This window comes from Heloderma suspectum, chromosome 3 (genome assembly GCF_057233095.1).
Source record: "Heloderma suspectum isolate Gila_16-S chromosome 3, 16-S_ref, whole genome shotgun sequence".
In the NCBI taxonomy this organism is placed as follows: Eukaryota; Metazoa; Chordata; class Lepidosauria; order Squamata; family Helodermatidae; genus Heloderma; species Heloderma suspectum.
This window is the reverse complement of record NC_139460.1, coordinates 92,802,634-92,818,874: the sequence shown is the minus strand read 5'-3', so window position 1 is coordinate 92,818,874 and position 16,241 is coordinate 92,802,634. Positions and strand designations below refer to the sequence as shown.

Here is a 16,241-nt window from a genome sequence, read left to right as displayed (position 1 = left end):
TGACAGCTTGACCATCTTCCTAGTAACTTCCCTACCATGGGAAATGCCACTTAAAAACTATGGTGAGTGAAACTATTAAAAACAAGGATTCCTATGGTATAACTTAGCTGGAAGGAAGGCCCATTGAGTTCCCTGGCATTTACTTCTAAATACAAATGAATAAAATCATGCTGCAACTTGGAAATAACATTTCTTGGGCGTTTTGAACCCCTGAAGTCAAAATGATACCTTTTTATCCAGTCAGAAACATCTGTGTTAGGATTTTATTAAATATAAAGCACTTAATCAACTTTAAGTATTGGTCTTGTTTGCCTCCAGAACAATTAAAAAATTACTTTAGTATCCTGCCCTTCCTCCAGAGAGCTCAGGGCAGCATACATGGTCCTCTGTCCATTTTAACTTCACAACAGTCCTGTGAGGTGGGTTAAGTTGAGCTTCATGGCTGAATGGGGGTTTAACCCAAGGTCTTCGCAGTCCTAGTCAAACACTTCTACTACACTGGCTGTCAATAGCGATCATGGTTACTTCTGTTTTAGAGATCGGTGGTGGAAGTTAGGAATACATCAAGCTGTCAAAAATCCCCTACTTAGTCTGTAGTTGAGGTGGGGTGTGAACGCAACACTGACTCAGCTCTGCAAGGCCACGTGGCACACTCTGCAAATGCACTGGGGAATCTAGGTTGCTTCTTTCCAAAAGCAGCCCTGTGTGCAGCGCAACAAGCCACCTCCAAAACTCAGGGAAGTTTCATAAGTGGCCTCCTTACTGTGAGGAATGGCTGTCTGGTGGGGTATGCATGTGAAGTGATAGTGACAACACCCAGCGCATGTGTGCAAGCATTTATACATGTGTAAAGACGCTCCCTGGATAATGGCCACAATAAATTATTTTGTTATGTAACTCCTAGAAAGGAAGCCATTAGGATTTGCTCCTTAGTTTGTAGCTATAAATGTATCATATCAAAATCACGCTTTGCTTTGCTTGTTATTGAAGTAGTCTGTATAAGTTTTAGTTGTCTTTATATGTTGTTACAAAGGATGGTCAGCAGAGGGTACTACAGGCTTACTACTAAGCTAGCATTGCCAGAAAGAACATTCATAAATCAGTATTTTCTTGGCTATGAGAACATTTATTTAAAGATATAGCTAAAATGAGATATGTAATGAAAATACCTAGACTTTATAAGTATAAATGCAGTTTTGTAGTGAAGAAAATGTGAGAGCAGTTGATGACAGGAGGAGGTGCTGAAGGGCTCGGGAACTATTCCCAGGCAGTGTGCCTGGGCAGCAAGCTTTGACGTTTGAGCAACTTAGCAGAAGATGTTTAAACTCTCGCGAGCTTCGCTCTTTCAGCATAATCCTTATACATTGCTTTCTCAGTTCCCCATAAAAACAAACAACTGAAAGAAAAACACAAAACACAGCCATGTTTTTCTACATCATTTTAATCTGTTTTACCATTTCTACTGCTAAACAGACTGCAAGACTATATCCAGAAGTATTAATCTTTCCAATTGTAAGAAATGTTATATAACTTTATTTTTGGTTAATGATATTGAATAGCAGGCATTCACATTCTCTCTGCAGAGGCACAACAGTCTTTTGTATCAGGATAAGGTCTTCCTCAAGAACTGGGTAGGCAGGAACAAACCTGAAGAACTGGGCAGAGAACAGTTTTTCCTCTTTTCCCCCAGTTTCTTTCCTGCCTTTGAGAGGGAAGTGGTCTTTTTATGAATCTCTCTCAGAGCTATTTTAGCTTTCATGTTCCCTTCAGGGTAATAGATCTATAAGAGAGAGAGAGAGAGAGAGAGAGGAAGCAGCGGCGGCGGCGGCGGCAGAGGTCCCTTTGTGTTACCCCCACCTGACTGCCTGAGGGAGGGCTGTACAGCTTGGGTCCAGAGTCTGCTGAATAGGCAATACTACAGCCCCTGAATGAATCCACTGCAATCCCACTCCCTTAACCCAAGAGGCTTGTGGAGTAATGCAACATGGGAAGGGAAGAAAACTCCCCTCTGGAGTGACTAAGACATCCTGAGGCCCAGAGGGGTGGTGTGTAACTCCTACAAACTAAGGAGCAAATCCTAATGGCTTCCTCCTTAGGAATTACATAAAAGAGGATTTTGCACCCTCTTTCCTGGCTATATGAGCCCTACAAGAATGGATCTATTTTACTACGGAGAAAGAGGAGCCTCTCCTGATAGGGACAGATGATAGTGCCCCAGTCAAAAGATGGTGAGTCATTCTTCCCTTATTGGAGAGCCTTAATGTTGTTCTTCATTTTGGGGTGGGAGTAGGGACCACAGCTCATATTCCAGGTGTACAAGTGGTAGCATGGCCCGCAGCCAAGGGATCCATACTTCAAAAACAACCTGTATTCAAATACCCCCCCCCATGTCAAGCTTGCCCAGAAAGACTAATAAAAAGATAAAAATGGATGCTACACTGACTTTTGAAGAGGAGGCTTTACCCAAGCTTCATCTGTTCCACACCACACCAGGATTGCTCAATCTAAAGGCTCAGGGACAGCTATCACTGTGACTCAGAAGAATCAGATTCCAGAGAAGAGTATGAATGATCAAATGAAAGTACAGATGCTAGTGACAAACAGGACTTCTTGTTCCCAGCAGAACACTTCTTGCTTTTCTTTTTAAGGCTGTGTACACCCTTCAAGTAGCGAACAGCAAGATCTAGCAGTCTGTGGTTTCCACCGACGTAAGAGCAGTAGACCTGCAGGCACTAACTTGACATATCCTAAGATTTCCTGCAAACCAAGCTGTTCCTTTTCCAGTTTCTTTTGATGTTGTCTTGAAAAAGGAATTGTTATGTCCTGCAAAATTCAGGCACATTTCTATTTTAATTTCCAGCATTTTTACTCTTTAGCTGTGGATCATATGGCTAATCTGCAGGTACCATTTTTCCAACAGAAGAGGAGATGCCCAGTGACCAGAATTATTTCTCAATCAAGATGGCCCTTTGTAGAGACTTTGAGGTATCTTCCTACTTTCTCAGAGGGTTCTTCCTCGCACAGCATTCGTCCTGAGCTGGCAGCTGCCTATGAGCTTAAGACTTAAAAGGCTACCACAAGGGATTATGGAGCTCTTCATCACAGCATCATTCCTAGTTTACGATAATGTGTCTCAAAGCCATGGAAATGGAGGCCAAAATCTCTGGCCTTCAGTGTCACAGCAAGGTGGAATCCTTGGCGCTATATTGACTGGCTCTCAATCTGAAGCCAGTTTAGCGGTCTACTTCCCCCAAAGGTAAGCTGTTTGAGAAAAGGTGAACTTGGTCCTGGTAGTGGCAAAGGACGAGAAGGAGACTCTTGCTGTAATGCCAAGAGGAAGAACACAACATGAAAACCCAGCCTTGCCCCTTTAAATCACATTTTTTGGAGAATGCAAGCACTCTAAGCTCAGTGACACAAGTTCATCTCGGTGTCCCAGAATCTGGGGAATCATTGTAGGATCCTGGACCCAATCTACATGGAAACAGGTTCAGAAGCGTTTTCTGGTTATGTCTGGATTTTCATGAAATTGCTTTGGTCTGTCGGTACACGAAGCAAGAAAAGCTGAGTATACATTACCTAAAAACCCGCTTTCACAGGTCAAACGGTGCTTGAAGCTGCCATACTTCGGGGTTGGGTGGGAGGAGTCCAACGAGTGGAACTGAATGTCATCAATGGCATAGGTGCTGCTCAGCGAATGAGAGAGGCTTGCTCCCCACCCCTTTCAATGCTTCCCTGCTCAGGGAAGTTTAATGGAAGAGATGAATTGCGTTCCATAGTTTACCCCACACCTCTCCCCTCACATCCACCAGGACTGTGAAGCAGCAATATTGAAGCCCGGCTCCCCACATTACTTACTATAGTGTGCTAATGCGACATTGCACAACTGTGCAATTACAGGACTTTGAATCAGCAGTATTGGAGCCCTGCTCCCTGCATGAGTTACTGCCCCAGTACAGTTCAATTCTGACTCCCCCTAATGCAACATTGCACGACTGCAAGACTGTGAAGTAGCAACGTTGTAGTGCAAAGTAAAACAGGAAAGGCCAGCAGCCAAATAGCGCTACTGCATAATAGTGCTAAGTGGGAAGAGAAGCCTGTGTCCAAGGCAGCTACTGGCAATGGGGGGGGGAAAGGAAGGGGGGAGGGGTGGCCCCACCCCTTGACAAGGTCTCAACCAGGTCACAGACACACCCCTAGGCATGCCCAGTATGCAGGATTTAATTCAGGGGAATGGGGCACACCTCAGCAGAACCACATGGGAGCTGCATTTAAGGAAAAAAGACGCACTAAAAGATGCGCCTTTTCGAGAGGGAAACTGCGCGGTGGCAACAACATCATGTATTGCGAACAACCCTGATGTACTCTTGCTGTGCACTAAATCACTTGTGTAGATCGGGCTGTGGATAGATTTCAGCATTTCAAAATTCTTCATGGTCCCAAAAAAGAACAGGGGAATGTGGGCAATAGCAGACCTAAAAAAGAATAAGAAAACTTGTGGCAAAGAAACATTTCATAATGGAAATGCTTAATCCATTCTAACTTGTCTGATGAAGGAGATTTTGTGTCCTCCCTGGATCTGATAGAAGAAGCCTGTGTGCATATTCCTATAATGGAAGCCGACCTCAAGAGTCCTGAGATTTTGATATAAGGATCTTAGATTCAACTACCATTCATTTCCCATCGTTCTTGCATCCTCCTTTGCATCAAATTCCAGGAAATCAAAGCAGTTCATTTAACCCTCAAACATTCCAGGGCATCCTGAATGGCAGGCATATTCTAATCATGACTTGCAACTTCCTTACCCAAGCAAAAGATAGACACTTTAAAGCAGTGGTGGGTAACTTATCTCCCTCCAGGTGCTTTGGCCTAAATCTCCCATCAGCCCTAGCCAGCACAGCCAAGGGTGAGGGATCATGTGAGTGGTAAGCCAAAACATCTGGAGGGCCACAAGTTTCCCACCCCTGCTTTAAAGGTTTCACAGCCAACAGTTTTTCTGTTTCAGAGATAGGCAACTTTTATGAAGTTGTGGGTGACATTTCCTTGGGCAAAAGTGGTCAGGGGCCGCATAATGGTGGTGGGCAGGGCCGGAACTGGCAGTGCGCAGGGCCAAAGCCAAAAATAGGCAGGGACATCCCTTTTGCCACCTCTCCTGTCTCTCAATCTGCCACACCTTCCCTCCCTCTTTTGTCTCTCTCTTTCTCTTCTTCAGGATCAGTTCATACATTCATTGTTTCTCTCAAACAAACCTCACACCCCCTTCCATTCGTACACACACCATTCAGCCTTCATTCACTCATTTTCTTCTTCCTTTCATTACCTCCCATCTATTCTTGTGTGTGTGTGTGTGTGTGTATACACACACCACCCGCTCACCCATCCATCCATCCATCCATTCACATACATTTACGTTTGCAAATCTGTCTGCCCCCTAACCTTCTACCTCACTCCACCCCTTGCTCCTGCCTCCGTCCCTCTGGGCTCCCCCACCCAGCATCTCCCATTCCTTTCTTAATCCCTCCAGAAGTGGCAGTCACTCTGAAAATGCAATGTAAAGCAAGGAGAAGGAGGTATGTGTGTGAGCTTGGAGGCTTGACCATGGAGTGTGGCAGCTAGAGCATCTTGCTGAAGGACACTCTACTTACCATGCTCTATGGTTGAGCCTCTTGAGTGTGCGCATGTGTCTTCCACTCCTCGCTTTCTATTGCCTCTCTAGACTGCAACTACTGTGTGTGGATTAAGAAAAATTAGAGGAGGCTCCAGTTGGGGTTTGCACCTGGGACCACATGCAACAAAGCCACAGGCTTTATCTGGGCTACAGGCTGCCCACCTCTATTCTATTGCTTTCTCATCTTTCTCACTGATTACAATATACTGACAAAGATCAGGTAGCAGAGAATGGAAGATAGCCTCCTTCCCCAAGGCAGCCAAGAATGTGGTTTTCCAAGCTGCTGGTTCTGTTGCTCAGGTCCTGAAGGTGAATGGCAATACCTGCTAGAATATTTGAAAAACAACTGCCCAGAGAGCTTTGGGTATTAGGCGGTATAGAAATATAATAAATTAAAATGTGGTAAAGAGCCAAAAGAAGCTCCACAAACAAGAGTTTATTGCATAATTACCTGGCACATAGTCTGTTCTCATATATTCCAATTCAGGGTTCCAGCCAGCTATTCCCTCCAAGTAGGGTATTCCATTACTTTCCCATCCTGTCCCATTTAGTGATGCCACCAAATTTTGTAATTAGTTGGCTCACTGGCTGAACCTTCACCTGTTTGTAATGTTCACCTTTTTAACAAACCTGAACTGGCGTTTTACGAATTTTGTATTAAGTTCGGAATTGATTGGGTGCTTCCGAGCATGCAGTCTGTATCTAAACAATACAAATGCTATGCTATTTCCGTACTTGGTTGGATTAATCCTTTTCTTGCTTATGGTAAACTGTGATGATGTCACTTTACCTCACAAGCAATTGTGTTCAAAGAAATAGCCAAGTAGGTGTATATACACCCTTTTTCTCCATTTCTTTCTCACACATGGCTTGTTTTCCTGTTCAGATAGTCAGACTCAGCATGCTCTTTTACTTACTGTCATTGGATCAGGTTTGCATTGTTGCTGTTCATACAGTACTTTTATTTTGTTTTGTAAGTAAGCAAGTACTCCACTGATACACTACGAGTTTCCAGACTACAGCTCTCAAGATGCACTTTGATGTTGCATATGCACAAAAGCTCATTTACATGGAACAAGAGTTCATTTTAAGGGAGAACTCTCATCCAAACTTACATGGGTGAGTTTGTTATTTTCTGAGGAAGCAATGAATTCACCTGGGGTAATTTGCCCATCGCTAGTTCCGGTTTTCTTTTCCAACTGCCACTCTACATTCCATGGGCACTGAGCATGTTCAGCCCTCATGGGACTGTTTTTAAGGGGACAGGTTGCCCTTTTAGGGCCTTCTTAAAAATATTTTTTGTACTTCTGCAAACTTGGGTTTTCCCCAAACATGCCGATACTCCTGTCAGTGGCTCTGTTTTAGCTACAGTCCTGGCAGCACTCACCACTTGAGTTTGCTACTAGAAGGAGTGATGTGGTCACTATTCACTGAATGCATTCAGCCTCTGTACATATTGGAGCAGTGTACAGAATATATTTGGCCATTTTCTTTAGTGAGAACACTCAGTTTTCTACAAAGAAAAATAGGGCTGAACTACTGGTCTTTAAAGCCTTTTATTGGGGCCTTTTCCTCCTTCATAGAGTGATTCCAGCCCAGAAAAGATCATGTTATTTTTTCAGTGATACATGAAAGATTGGGAGGGTGAGTGCGGTGAGGCTTTTGACACTAATGAGAGTGTTTGCAAAAATCTTACCCATTTCTGTTCAGCCTTACAGAAAAGGCCCATTAGCAAATAATTAACAGAACTTAGAATTTCTTTCTGTAAAAGTTTCATGGATACCAATTCCTCTGTGGCAAATGGAAATAGTTAAAAGAAATAAGATATTGACATTGAAGCTGTGGATTTCAGTACATCCAGAATTTCAGAACTACACACATTATACCTGTTCTGTCTTTAAAGTGGTATTCTAGAGTTCGACATATTTTGTATCCAGAACAAATATCGCCATACTAATATCTCAGTAGTACTACCATAACAGCAGGTATGGTATTCTACTGATTGTTTATTTTATCTAAAAAAGTATTTATGTACCCACCTCTCCTAGGCTCAAAGTGGTGGCTCACAAAAGCCTCTTGAAAACAAAATCCATAAAAAAAATTGGGAAATCATACTAAAGGTCATCAGTGGTAACATTATTAAACAACAAAAACATAATAACCTTTTTGTTTGCTGAAAAAGTTTGTTTCGTTTAAATTTCTCATGTTGGTTAAGCTTGTAAGAAGAGCCATACTGAATTTGACCAAGCATCTAGTCCAGCATTCTGTTTACACAGTGACCAACCAGCAGCTACCTGTCCACAAGAAGGACACGAGTTCTCACCCATCACTTTTCTACATGGCTAGCTGGAGGGATGTTGGGAGTTTTTGCTGTCTAAACATGCATAGGATTCCACCCTTGCTGTCTATTAAATATGAAGACAGAAAAAGAAGTGTATTGGTTTGAAAAAAATAAATATTGTATCTGTATGTAAGAGCATCAGCGAGTGTACAAGTTAGCAAAGTAGTTTGTTATAAAACATAGTTCTAGAGGCTTTTGAAAATAGCTGAGCATAGCACTTATCCAGTGTGTATATTTTCAAAGTGCTGTGTAAACAGTAACAGGTAGTTTGACAAAAGTAGTGTCACTGCAAAAATAATGGCATATTGGATGACTTTTTGTAATTTGAATAAGTATGTCATGGGCTCTCTGATTCGGTGGAAGACCCACAACACCAGCGGAACACTAGATATGCTCATATCATTTCCACTTGGTTGGCCATTTCCAGAAGGTGGTGCTGGGACATTACAGCCATGTTCCAGCAATTATGTCACAGGGTTCTTCAAGGCTCAATTTTATTCCCCATGCTGCTACTCAATATCTGCATGAAACCGCAGAGGGAGGTTATCAGCGATGTGAGTTGAGGTGTCATCAATTTGCAGATGACTTCCAACTTTACTTCTCCTTTTCATCTAGCCCAGGTGAGGTGGTGAATGTCCTGAATTTGTGCCTGAGCAGGCTAATAGACTGGATTAGAGCAATAAACTGAAGCTCATTCCAAACAAGATGGAGGTACTGTTATGGGTGGTTCATCTGCCCAGTTGAGCAGTGTTCAACTTTATCTGGAGGGGGGTTTCACTTGCCATGAAATTAGGGTTTGGGGGTGTTCCTAGACCCAGGTGGCCTCAGTGGCTAGGAGCATCTTTTATCGGCTTAGGGTTGCAGTTGGTATATCAGCCTATCTGGACAGAGTTAGCCTGGCGACAGGTATCTGCACTCTGGTAACGTCCTGGTTGGATTACTGCAATGTGTTGTATGTGGGGCTACCATTGAAGATGGCTTGGAAAATTCTATTACTTCAAAAGAAAGCTGCTAGAGTACTAACTGAGCCTGGCTGATACAATCTTGTGATGTCAGCTACACTGGCATCCAGTCAGTTTCCAAGCTCAATTCAAAGGGTTGGTGTTGAGCTTTACAGCCTTAAACAGCTTGGGACCAGAGTATCTAAAGGATTGTCTCCTCCATTTATAACTGCTTGGCTCCTTAGATTATCTTTGGAGACCCTTCTTTGGGTGCCCCCGCCACAGGAAGTTAGACTGGTGGCTACAAGAGAGACTACCTTTGCAGTTGTTGTGTCCCGTCTGTGGAATGCCTTCCCCAAGGAGGCTCCCTAGCACCTCCATTTCTATCTTTTTGGCTGCCGGCTAAGACCTCCTTTTCTCCTAGGCATTTTAGAGGCTTGGTTTTTAGATTTTATGGCTGTTCTTTTATGTCTTTTAAGACATATTAATGGCTTATTCCTGTGCTTTGCCATTTTGTATTGTATTCTATCCACCTATTTGGATTAGTATTTTATTCTTTTAACTGTAATCTGCCCAGAAAACATTTGTTATTGGGCGGGTTAAAAATATAATAAATAATAAAGGGGATTAGAGCCTGCATAGTGAGTTGTGTGATGATCCAGACTGTCTTCTTTTCCCCCCAGTTTTGGAATGTAGTCAGACAAGTCTCTCCCATATAACTGGGTCTGTTCTCCCACAGAAACAGAAGAACAGCCTACACTACTGGGAAGTTGTACCATCTGGGATGACATGGGGCATGATTAAGATTGATGACTTCCTCCCAAGGGAGGAGCTTCCTTGCAAGGCCATTCCGTTTCCATCCTCTACGGAGACAACAGGGTTTTTGTTAGAGCTCTTGAACAAGCCAAAAACAATACTTTAGATTGTCAAAGAACAACATTGTCTTTCACCCCTCTTGATTCTCCATCCCCTGCTTCAGTGATGTGGCACAGGTGAAGGGCTGAGCCAGGCAGCAAGTCCATGAGAAACAAGCTGCTTTGGGGCAGGAACAGGAACATCTTTAATGATTTCTCTGATCCTCCCCTCTGGGTCTAGGGTGGCAGCAGTATGTTCAGCCTCCCTGAAGAAGCCTTTCACAGGACTGCTGTCTGCCAATTCTACCATGTCCAAGCCTTCAGCTGCTGCCCTCCAGGACATGGTGGAGCCTGTATGGAAACTCCTTGAAAGCCTAACGACACGTGCTGTTAATTATGTGATTAGCAATCATGTTGTGGGTTTTAAATAATTAAATATCAGGCTTGTGAGAGGGATTGTTAGTGGAACTCCAGGGAGGTTAGGTTTAAGACTTCCCTCACCAGCTCCACTTCCCTCACATGGCAATTATCATGTGGCAATTAGCATTAGGAAAACCCTACTAGTTTCACCGAGAACACGTCTGGGGAGAGAATTCGTAACCTCCCGGTGGTTCTGCTAATTGCCCCCCTGCCTGGTATTTAATTAAAAAATAACCATGACATGATTGCCAATCACATCATTAGTGTTATGTGTAGTTAGGCCCTGACACCTCAGGACTCCATGTTGGAACCAACAGAGACTACTACTGTAAGTTCTGCTACTGGTTCTAGCATCCATGCATGCCCCAGGTCTCCAAAAGGCAGGCATGGATCATCCTGAACCCTTAGCTCAGGTCAGAAGCTGAACTGATTATAAAGGTGCCACAATTAATTGTGCAGTATATTTAAAAATAAATAAATGCAAGTACTTCTATAAACTACAGATGAAAAACACCATCTTAAGAGGTATTCCATATTTTCTGTCCCCTAAGATGATGCCTTCTATGACACTTTTGTGCATAATCTAAAAACAAAGTATGCATTGTGTTTCAGAACTACTGTTTTTACTTATAAGCAAATTTAATAATTGAAATAATTAAAGCTTAGAAATCAGTCAGTTATTATACTTTACTCAGGGTCTGATGCAACAGGGGTCTTGGAGAGCCTGGTTTTCAGTTACAAATGGGGTACATCTTTTATTGGAGTCTTCTATTTAACCTGCTGATTTGGAATGACTGACTGCTACTGTAGCTGACAGCCACAGCTGTGTTGGTGGAAAGATTAGCTGTAGCCAGGCAGTGACATGGTACAGAATGAGTTTTTTTGAGACATGTGCATTCAAAGAAGGTGATTTTTAATAAAGGTGTTTTTAAAGCTATAAAGAACATAATAAATGAAGTGAAAAAGGATAAAATTGTCTTAGGAATTGAACTTGTGTGGTTTTATATTAAACCTCATCAGGCTAATTTTTTTAAGTGCCCCTTTCTGTTTGTCAGGACAAGTAGCTTAATCAGGATGACAGGCTGTCCACTGGGGAGTCCCAATTAAGAGGATTTCACTGAATGTCTTGTGTGATCATTTAAGGCTGTGTTCACGTGAACAGCTCCAGCTAGCTCACTTAAGTGCTGCCAGGCTTTGTGGTACAGCATTAGTAAGGCCGCAATCCTACCTGGATAGGCAGTTGCCTCCGAACTCGGAGGCGACCACCTATCCAATGCAGGGCAGGAGAAGTGTGGAGGGGATTGTCCGCGTTTCAGCCGCCCTGCATTTGTGGCTAACCAGCGGATTTCGGCTATCTGGCCGCAGGAAGGCGGAGTAGGGGAAGCAGCTGCCGGACTACACATTGTATGTGTCATACCGGCATTTCCGCCTTTCCTGCCCTGGAATGCCCTGTTTTCGCCGCTCCGCGCTCCTCTTCCAAGCAAGTGCAGGGCCATTCCAACCTGCCTGTGAGGCAGTGCAGGAGTGGGGGAAGGTTGGTTCTCGGGGAACTGACCTCGGAGCGTGGGCTCCAAGGTCAGTTCCTGGAAACCGACGTATCCTATGGCCGTCTCATCGCTGACTAGCGGCCATAGGATTGCTCCCTAAAATAATGCACATGTCTAGATTAAAATGAATATAAAGAACATATGGGATTACATGAACATACATAGATTTATCCAGCATTGAAATATGTATCTTTGTTTTTTTAATGTGGGAAATGCATTAAACTTCTTGAGACTTGTTGGAAAGAAAGATGCACAACCTATTGTAGTGGGATACAAATCTACATAATTCAGTCACTTTAAAAACATTTATTGCAGGCTGATGCTGATGTCCTTATACAACGTTAGTATCAATGTGAAAGGCTTGAATTACATCAGTGAAAGCACAGGGTTCTTCCCATTGCTCTGGTGGCTCCTGAATGGTAAGGTCTTTATGAATACAGTGAATATGCATCTCAAGTTCTCCACTGTCATTTGTGAGTGTGGGGGTGTGCTCAGCATAAGTGTCTAGGGAGGCCCTCCCTGCAGTTGGACAACCTATGATATAGAGGGCAGCTGAAGTTTAGACTCTGATTTTTAAAATAATAATAATTAGCATTAGTAACGTAATTATTACTTATTTTACCGTAAGTATTACAGTATTATTGCCCCCCATTTTGCAGGTGGTGGGACTGAGGCTAATAGAGTGTAGCTTACCTAAGGTCCCCTAGTGAGTTCACGGCAGAGGTGACATTCAGATCTGGGACTTCTGGATTTGTAGCTCAGTCTCTTAGAACATAGTCTTAAAGGATAGAAACTTGGTAGACAAGGCTCCAATCTCTGAGCCCTTTGTCTATCCAAAACCCTGCTGGCAAGAGCCAGGCAGGGCAAGAAGAGGACAAGAGGTTTTTACAGCCTCTTGTTCCTCTGTTTTCAACATTTACAGCTAGATGGGCCTCCCACTTTGTCTAGCTGACTTACTAGGCAGTGGGTAAAGACAGCAATGGAGTGGCTCTTCGATTGCATCCAGGCCTCTCCTCCTCCTGCCCTTCCCTGCCCACCGGCATGTTCCCATTTCATCTTCTCCAACCTCTTCCGAGGCCACTACTGCATCCCTGGAGGAGAAGCCACTGTGTGTTGCAGCTGCAAGGGGCGGGGGCAGAAAAATCTGCACTTGCATTCCTGCCCCCAAGGTCGTAGCTGTGTCTCCAGCCTTGGGGGCAGTGTGTGTGTGTACCATCCTATGACTCCTTAGACACTGTCTGAGAAGCCGTAGGATTACTCTGCCAACCACTATGCTACACCAGCTCTAATCCATGCATTCTTTCTGATTTCAAATTGGAAAGGACATTTATAGCACATTTTTATTCAGAAGTCCCACTGTGTACAGTGGGACTTACTCCCAAATAAGCATGCATACGTTTAGAGGCTGCAGTCCTAAGCACACTTACAGGAGAGTAAGCCCCATTGAACACAGTGGGATTTACTTCCAAGTGAACATATATTGAGAACGCTGCATATTAAGTATTGCTGTGGGAAACACACTAGGATACCACTGACATCCTTAAGGTATCATAAACTGTATAGTAGGCAGTGTCTTCCAGTATTTGAATTTCTGTTGTGTATATATAATTCACTTGAAACCATACAATAGTCACTAGAATACTCAAATAATTATTTTATTACTATTACCAACATTATCTTCCAAATTATTAGCTAAAACACCATCAAGGTGATGCACAGTAACGTATATTATTGTCTATATATGTGCAATGCAATCCTAAAATTGTTTATTGAGAAGTAAGTCCCATTGAGCTCAGTGGGGCTTACTCCATTGTAACTGCGTTTAGGATTGAATTCTTAGTCAAGTTTCTCTTGATCAAATATACACTCAGGAAAAAGCTGATGCATGGGGTTAATACTCATCAAACTAAAAAAGTTTAATGTATGGGAAGAAGATCTAGGTGACCTGAATTTTATTCTTAGTACTCCCATTGATTTATTGGTTGCCTTTGGACGAGCTAGCTGCTATTTCTCCTTCTTGCTTTTGTCTTGTCCACGGCTACTAGGGCTTGTTTATACATAAATGGTACATTACAAAGTACTGAAATTGCTACACTTCTTGAGTAGATATATTGTTTAAATTATTCCAGACTCTTGCTAAGGAAGCTTGCATGGTAATTGTCCTAAAGTATACAGAAAAATATCGGACTTTTTTCTTCATGCATTAAGGCTGAAATCCTATCCACAGTTACTAGGAAGTAAATCTCATTGAGTCCTATGAGTTTTACTGGTGAGAAAGCATGCATAGGATCAGTTTGTGAGCCTATCAAATTCAGGTTTGGGTTTTATTTTTTTGAAAATAACATATTTAAAGCAAGGATCTAAATTATGCCCTTCAAGATGCAGTGGTAGAACTAAGAAATTGTCTTTGTTTAGCATTGTATATTTGATGTAATCTAGTATTTGTTTAAATGTTTTGGCATCTTCTAAAAATGCAAAGTATAACATTGAAGCTGTTGAGAGAAAGATGAGTCTCCAAATTTGTCCTTTGTTCTGAAGGACATCTTGTTCTGAATCCTGCTTTGGACACATGTACCCTGGATAAGCAAGTTTGTTAACTTTTATTTATTAAATCCATTTTCATTTAGTTCCTTAAATTTCTAGCTTATTACATTATGAAGGTTTAGAGCATCTCCCTCTAAAAACACTAAGAGAACAAGCCCTATGGTCCCGGGGACATGTCGCTGGGACCATAGGATTGATCAGAAAAACCTGTATCTAAGGTCTTAGACAAAGCTTCTGGTCCCTCCCAGCCACCATGGAGGTTTCTGCAGTGGTTCCCTCTTCAAAGCCAGAAAAGGGGCATGTTGGGGTATGTGGGTGGGTGGAGAGGGAGCAGCTGTGAATCTGAAGGATCCACTACCCTTTCAGCCCCCAACATGGGGAAACACTTAGACCAGCTCAAGAACTGGTCTAAATGTGTTCCCTCCCATTGCTTGCAAATGATTTTTTTTTCTGTTCATGGATGGAGAAAAACTACAGGAAGCCCTGCCTCCCTTCTTGCCTTCCTCCCTATGCCCTGCTGGCTGTTGTTGGCAGGGCATAGGAAAGATAAGAACCTCCAGTATTGGAAACTCCTCTGAGAGAGTATAGGATTGCTCTCTTAATACGGTATTACAAAATTACACAATATCTGCTTACCACCAGCTTTTAAAAGCAAGCCCAGGTTAAATGTCTTGCAGCTCATTAGAAAATGTTAAGGCTTGGACTCCTCAAGTTTCCATGGGAGGGGACAAATTGAACTGAACTGTGACAAAGGACATCGGTGCACAATATACCTTGGTTACATAGGTATCTGACATTGACAGCTGGTTAACAATTGAAGAAATTCATGTTGAGAGTGCAGAAAAATCTACACATTTTGAATCTTGGCTACTGAGAGTGGCCTGCTTATCGCCAGGTCAAAGCAGCTGAATATTTTCCCCCCAAGCTCGACTTAATGGAATAGGTAATAAAGTAGACCAGGGTTTCCAAATATTTATGTCAAGATTCTCTGGGTGCTTCCAGACGGAGAGCTGCTAATGCTATCAATCAGAGGGCATTGTGCAGCAGTTCCATCTTTTTCATTTTAACAGATTTTCTGCAGTAAGGAAAAAAATGGAAGGAGTAGTGGGAAAACACAGGAGGGTTATGAATGGCAGACATTGTCATTTCGATGCCCCGTAAAATTCTGTGAATGAGACAGGGTGAGAGTGCAATAAAAGCCGTGTCTGGAAGCACCCTTCCTAGAGGTTTGTGCCCTGGTGATCCCATTTTTTACTCTCCACTAGAGAACATTCTGCCTAACTTCCAAATATTTGAAACTTTCCAATGGTACAGTTTGATGGAGCCCTCTTCTCCACAGATTTAACATTTCCCAGTGATGAAATCATCTGTCATTAGCAAATAGATGGGAAGTTCCCCACCTACTTAGACTGGCGCAGTGTGTGGTATTTCTCATGGACCTGGGAACAACTCATCCTATGTACCACAATGAGACTAGTCTTGCCACAAATACCTTTAATGTTCTGGGATTTCATTTTTTGTTGGCACTGGTCTCTAGTTTATTGTAAGACAAGTTTAAGTTTCTGACTAGTTAGATTTTAGTGTGTGTGGTTCTCTCCAGGGTTCAGGGTGCATAACAGTTCAACATAGCTGTTTTGCCCTGAAAATTCGCACAAAGGGGGGATACAGGGAATCAAGAGAAGAGGAAAGAACACAAAAATCTTTCAAACCATGAATCTCCCAGTCTATTTTTTTAGGAAGAAAATCTTCACCTATTGTATCTCTTTCCACTCTTTCACCTGCCAAATCACCACCATCTTCCCTTGCCTGCAGAACTCCTGTCAGTTACCTAGCCCAATGCTAGACAAACTCCCCCTGCCTGCACTCCTAGCATTATAATACTTAAGGGCACAATCTTATGTATGTTTAGACAGCAAAAAGTCCTAC

General features: G+C 42.8%; 1 protein-coding gene across 9 annotated transcripts in view; it reads left to right on the top strand.

Moving 5' to 3' along the window:
- Positions 1–16,241, top strand: part of HSF2BP (heat shock transcription factor 2 binding protein) — an 81,138-nt gene that overhangs the window by 27,781 nt on the left and 37,116 nt on the right. For all 9 annotated transcript variants that reach the window (XM_084843850.1, XM_084843844.1, XM_084843842.1 and 6 more), the window contains one exon: positions 12,087–12,190. In XM_084843850.1, the coding sequence (XP_084699976.1) occupies positions 12,087–12,190 (104 nt within the window). The remainder of the gene's footprint in view (positions 1–12,086; positions 12,191–16,241) is intronic.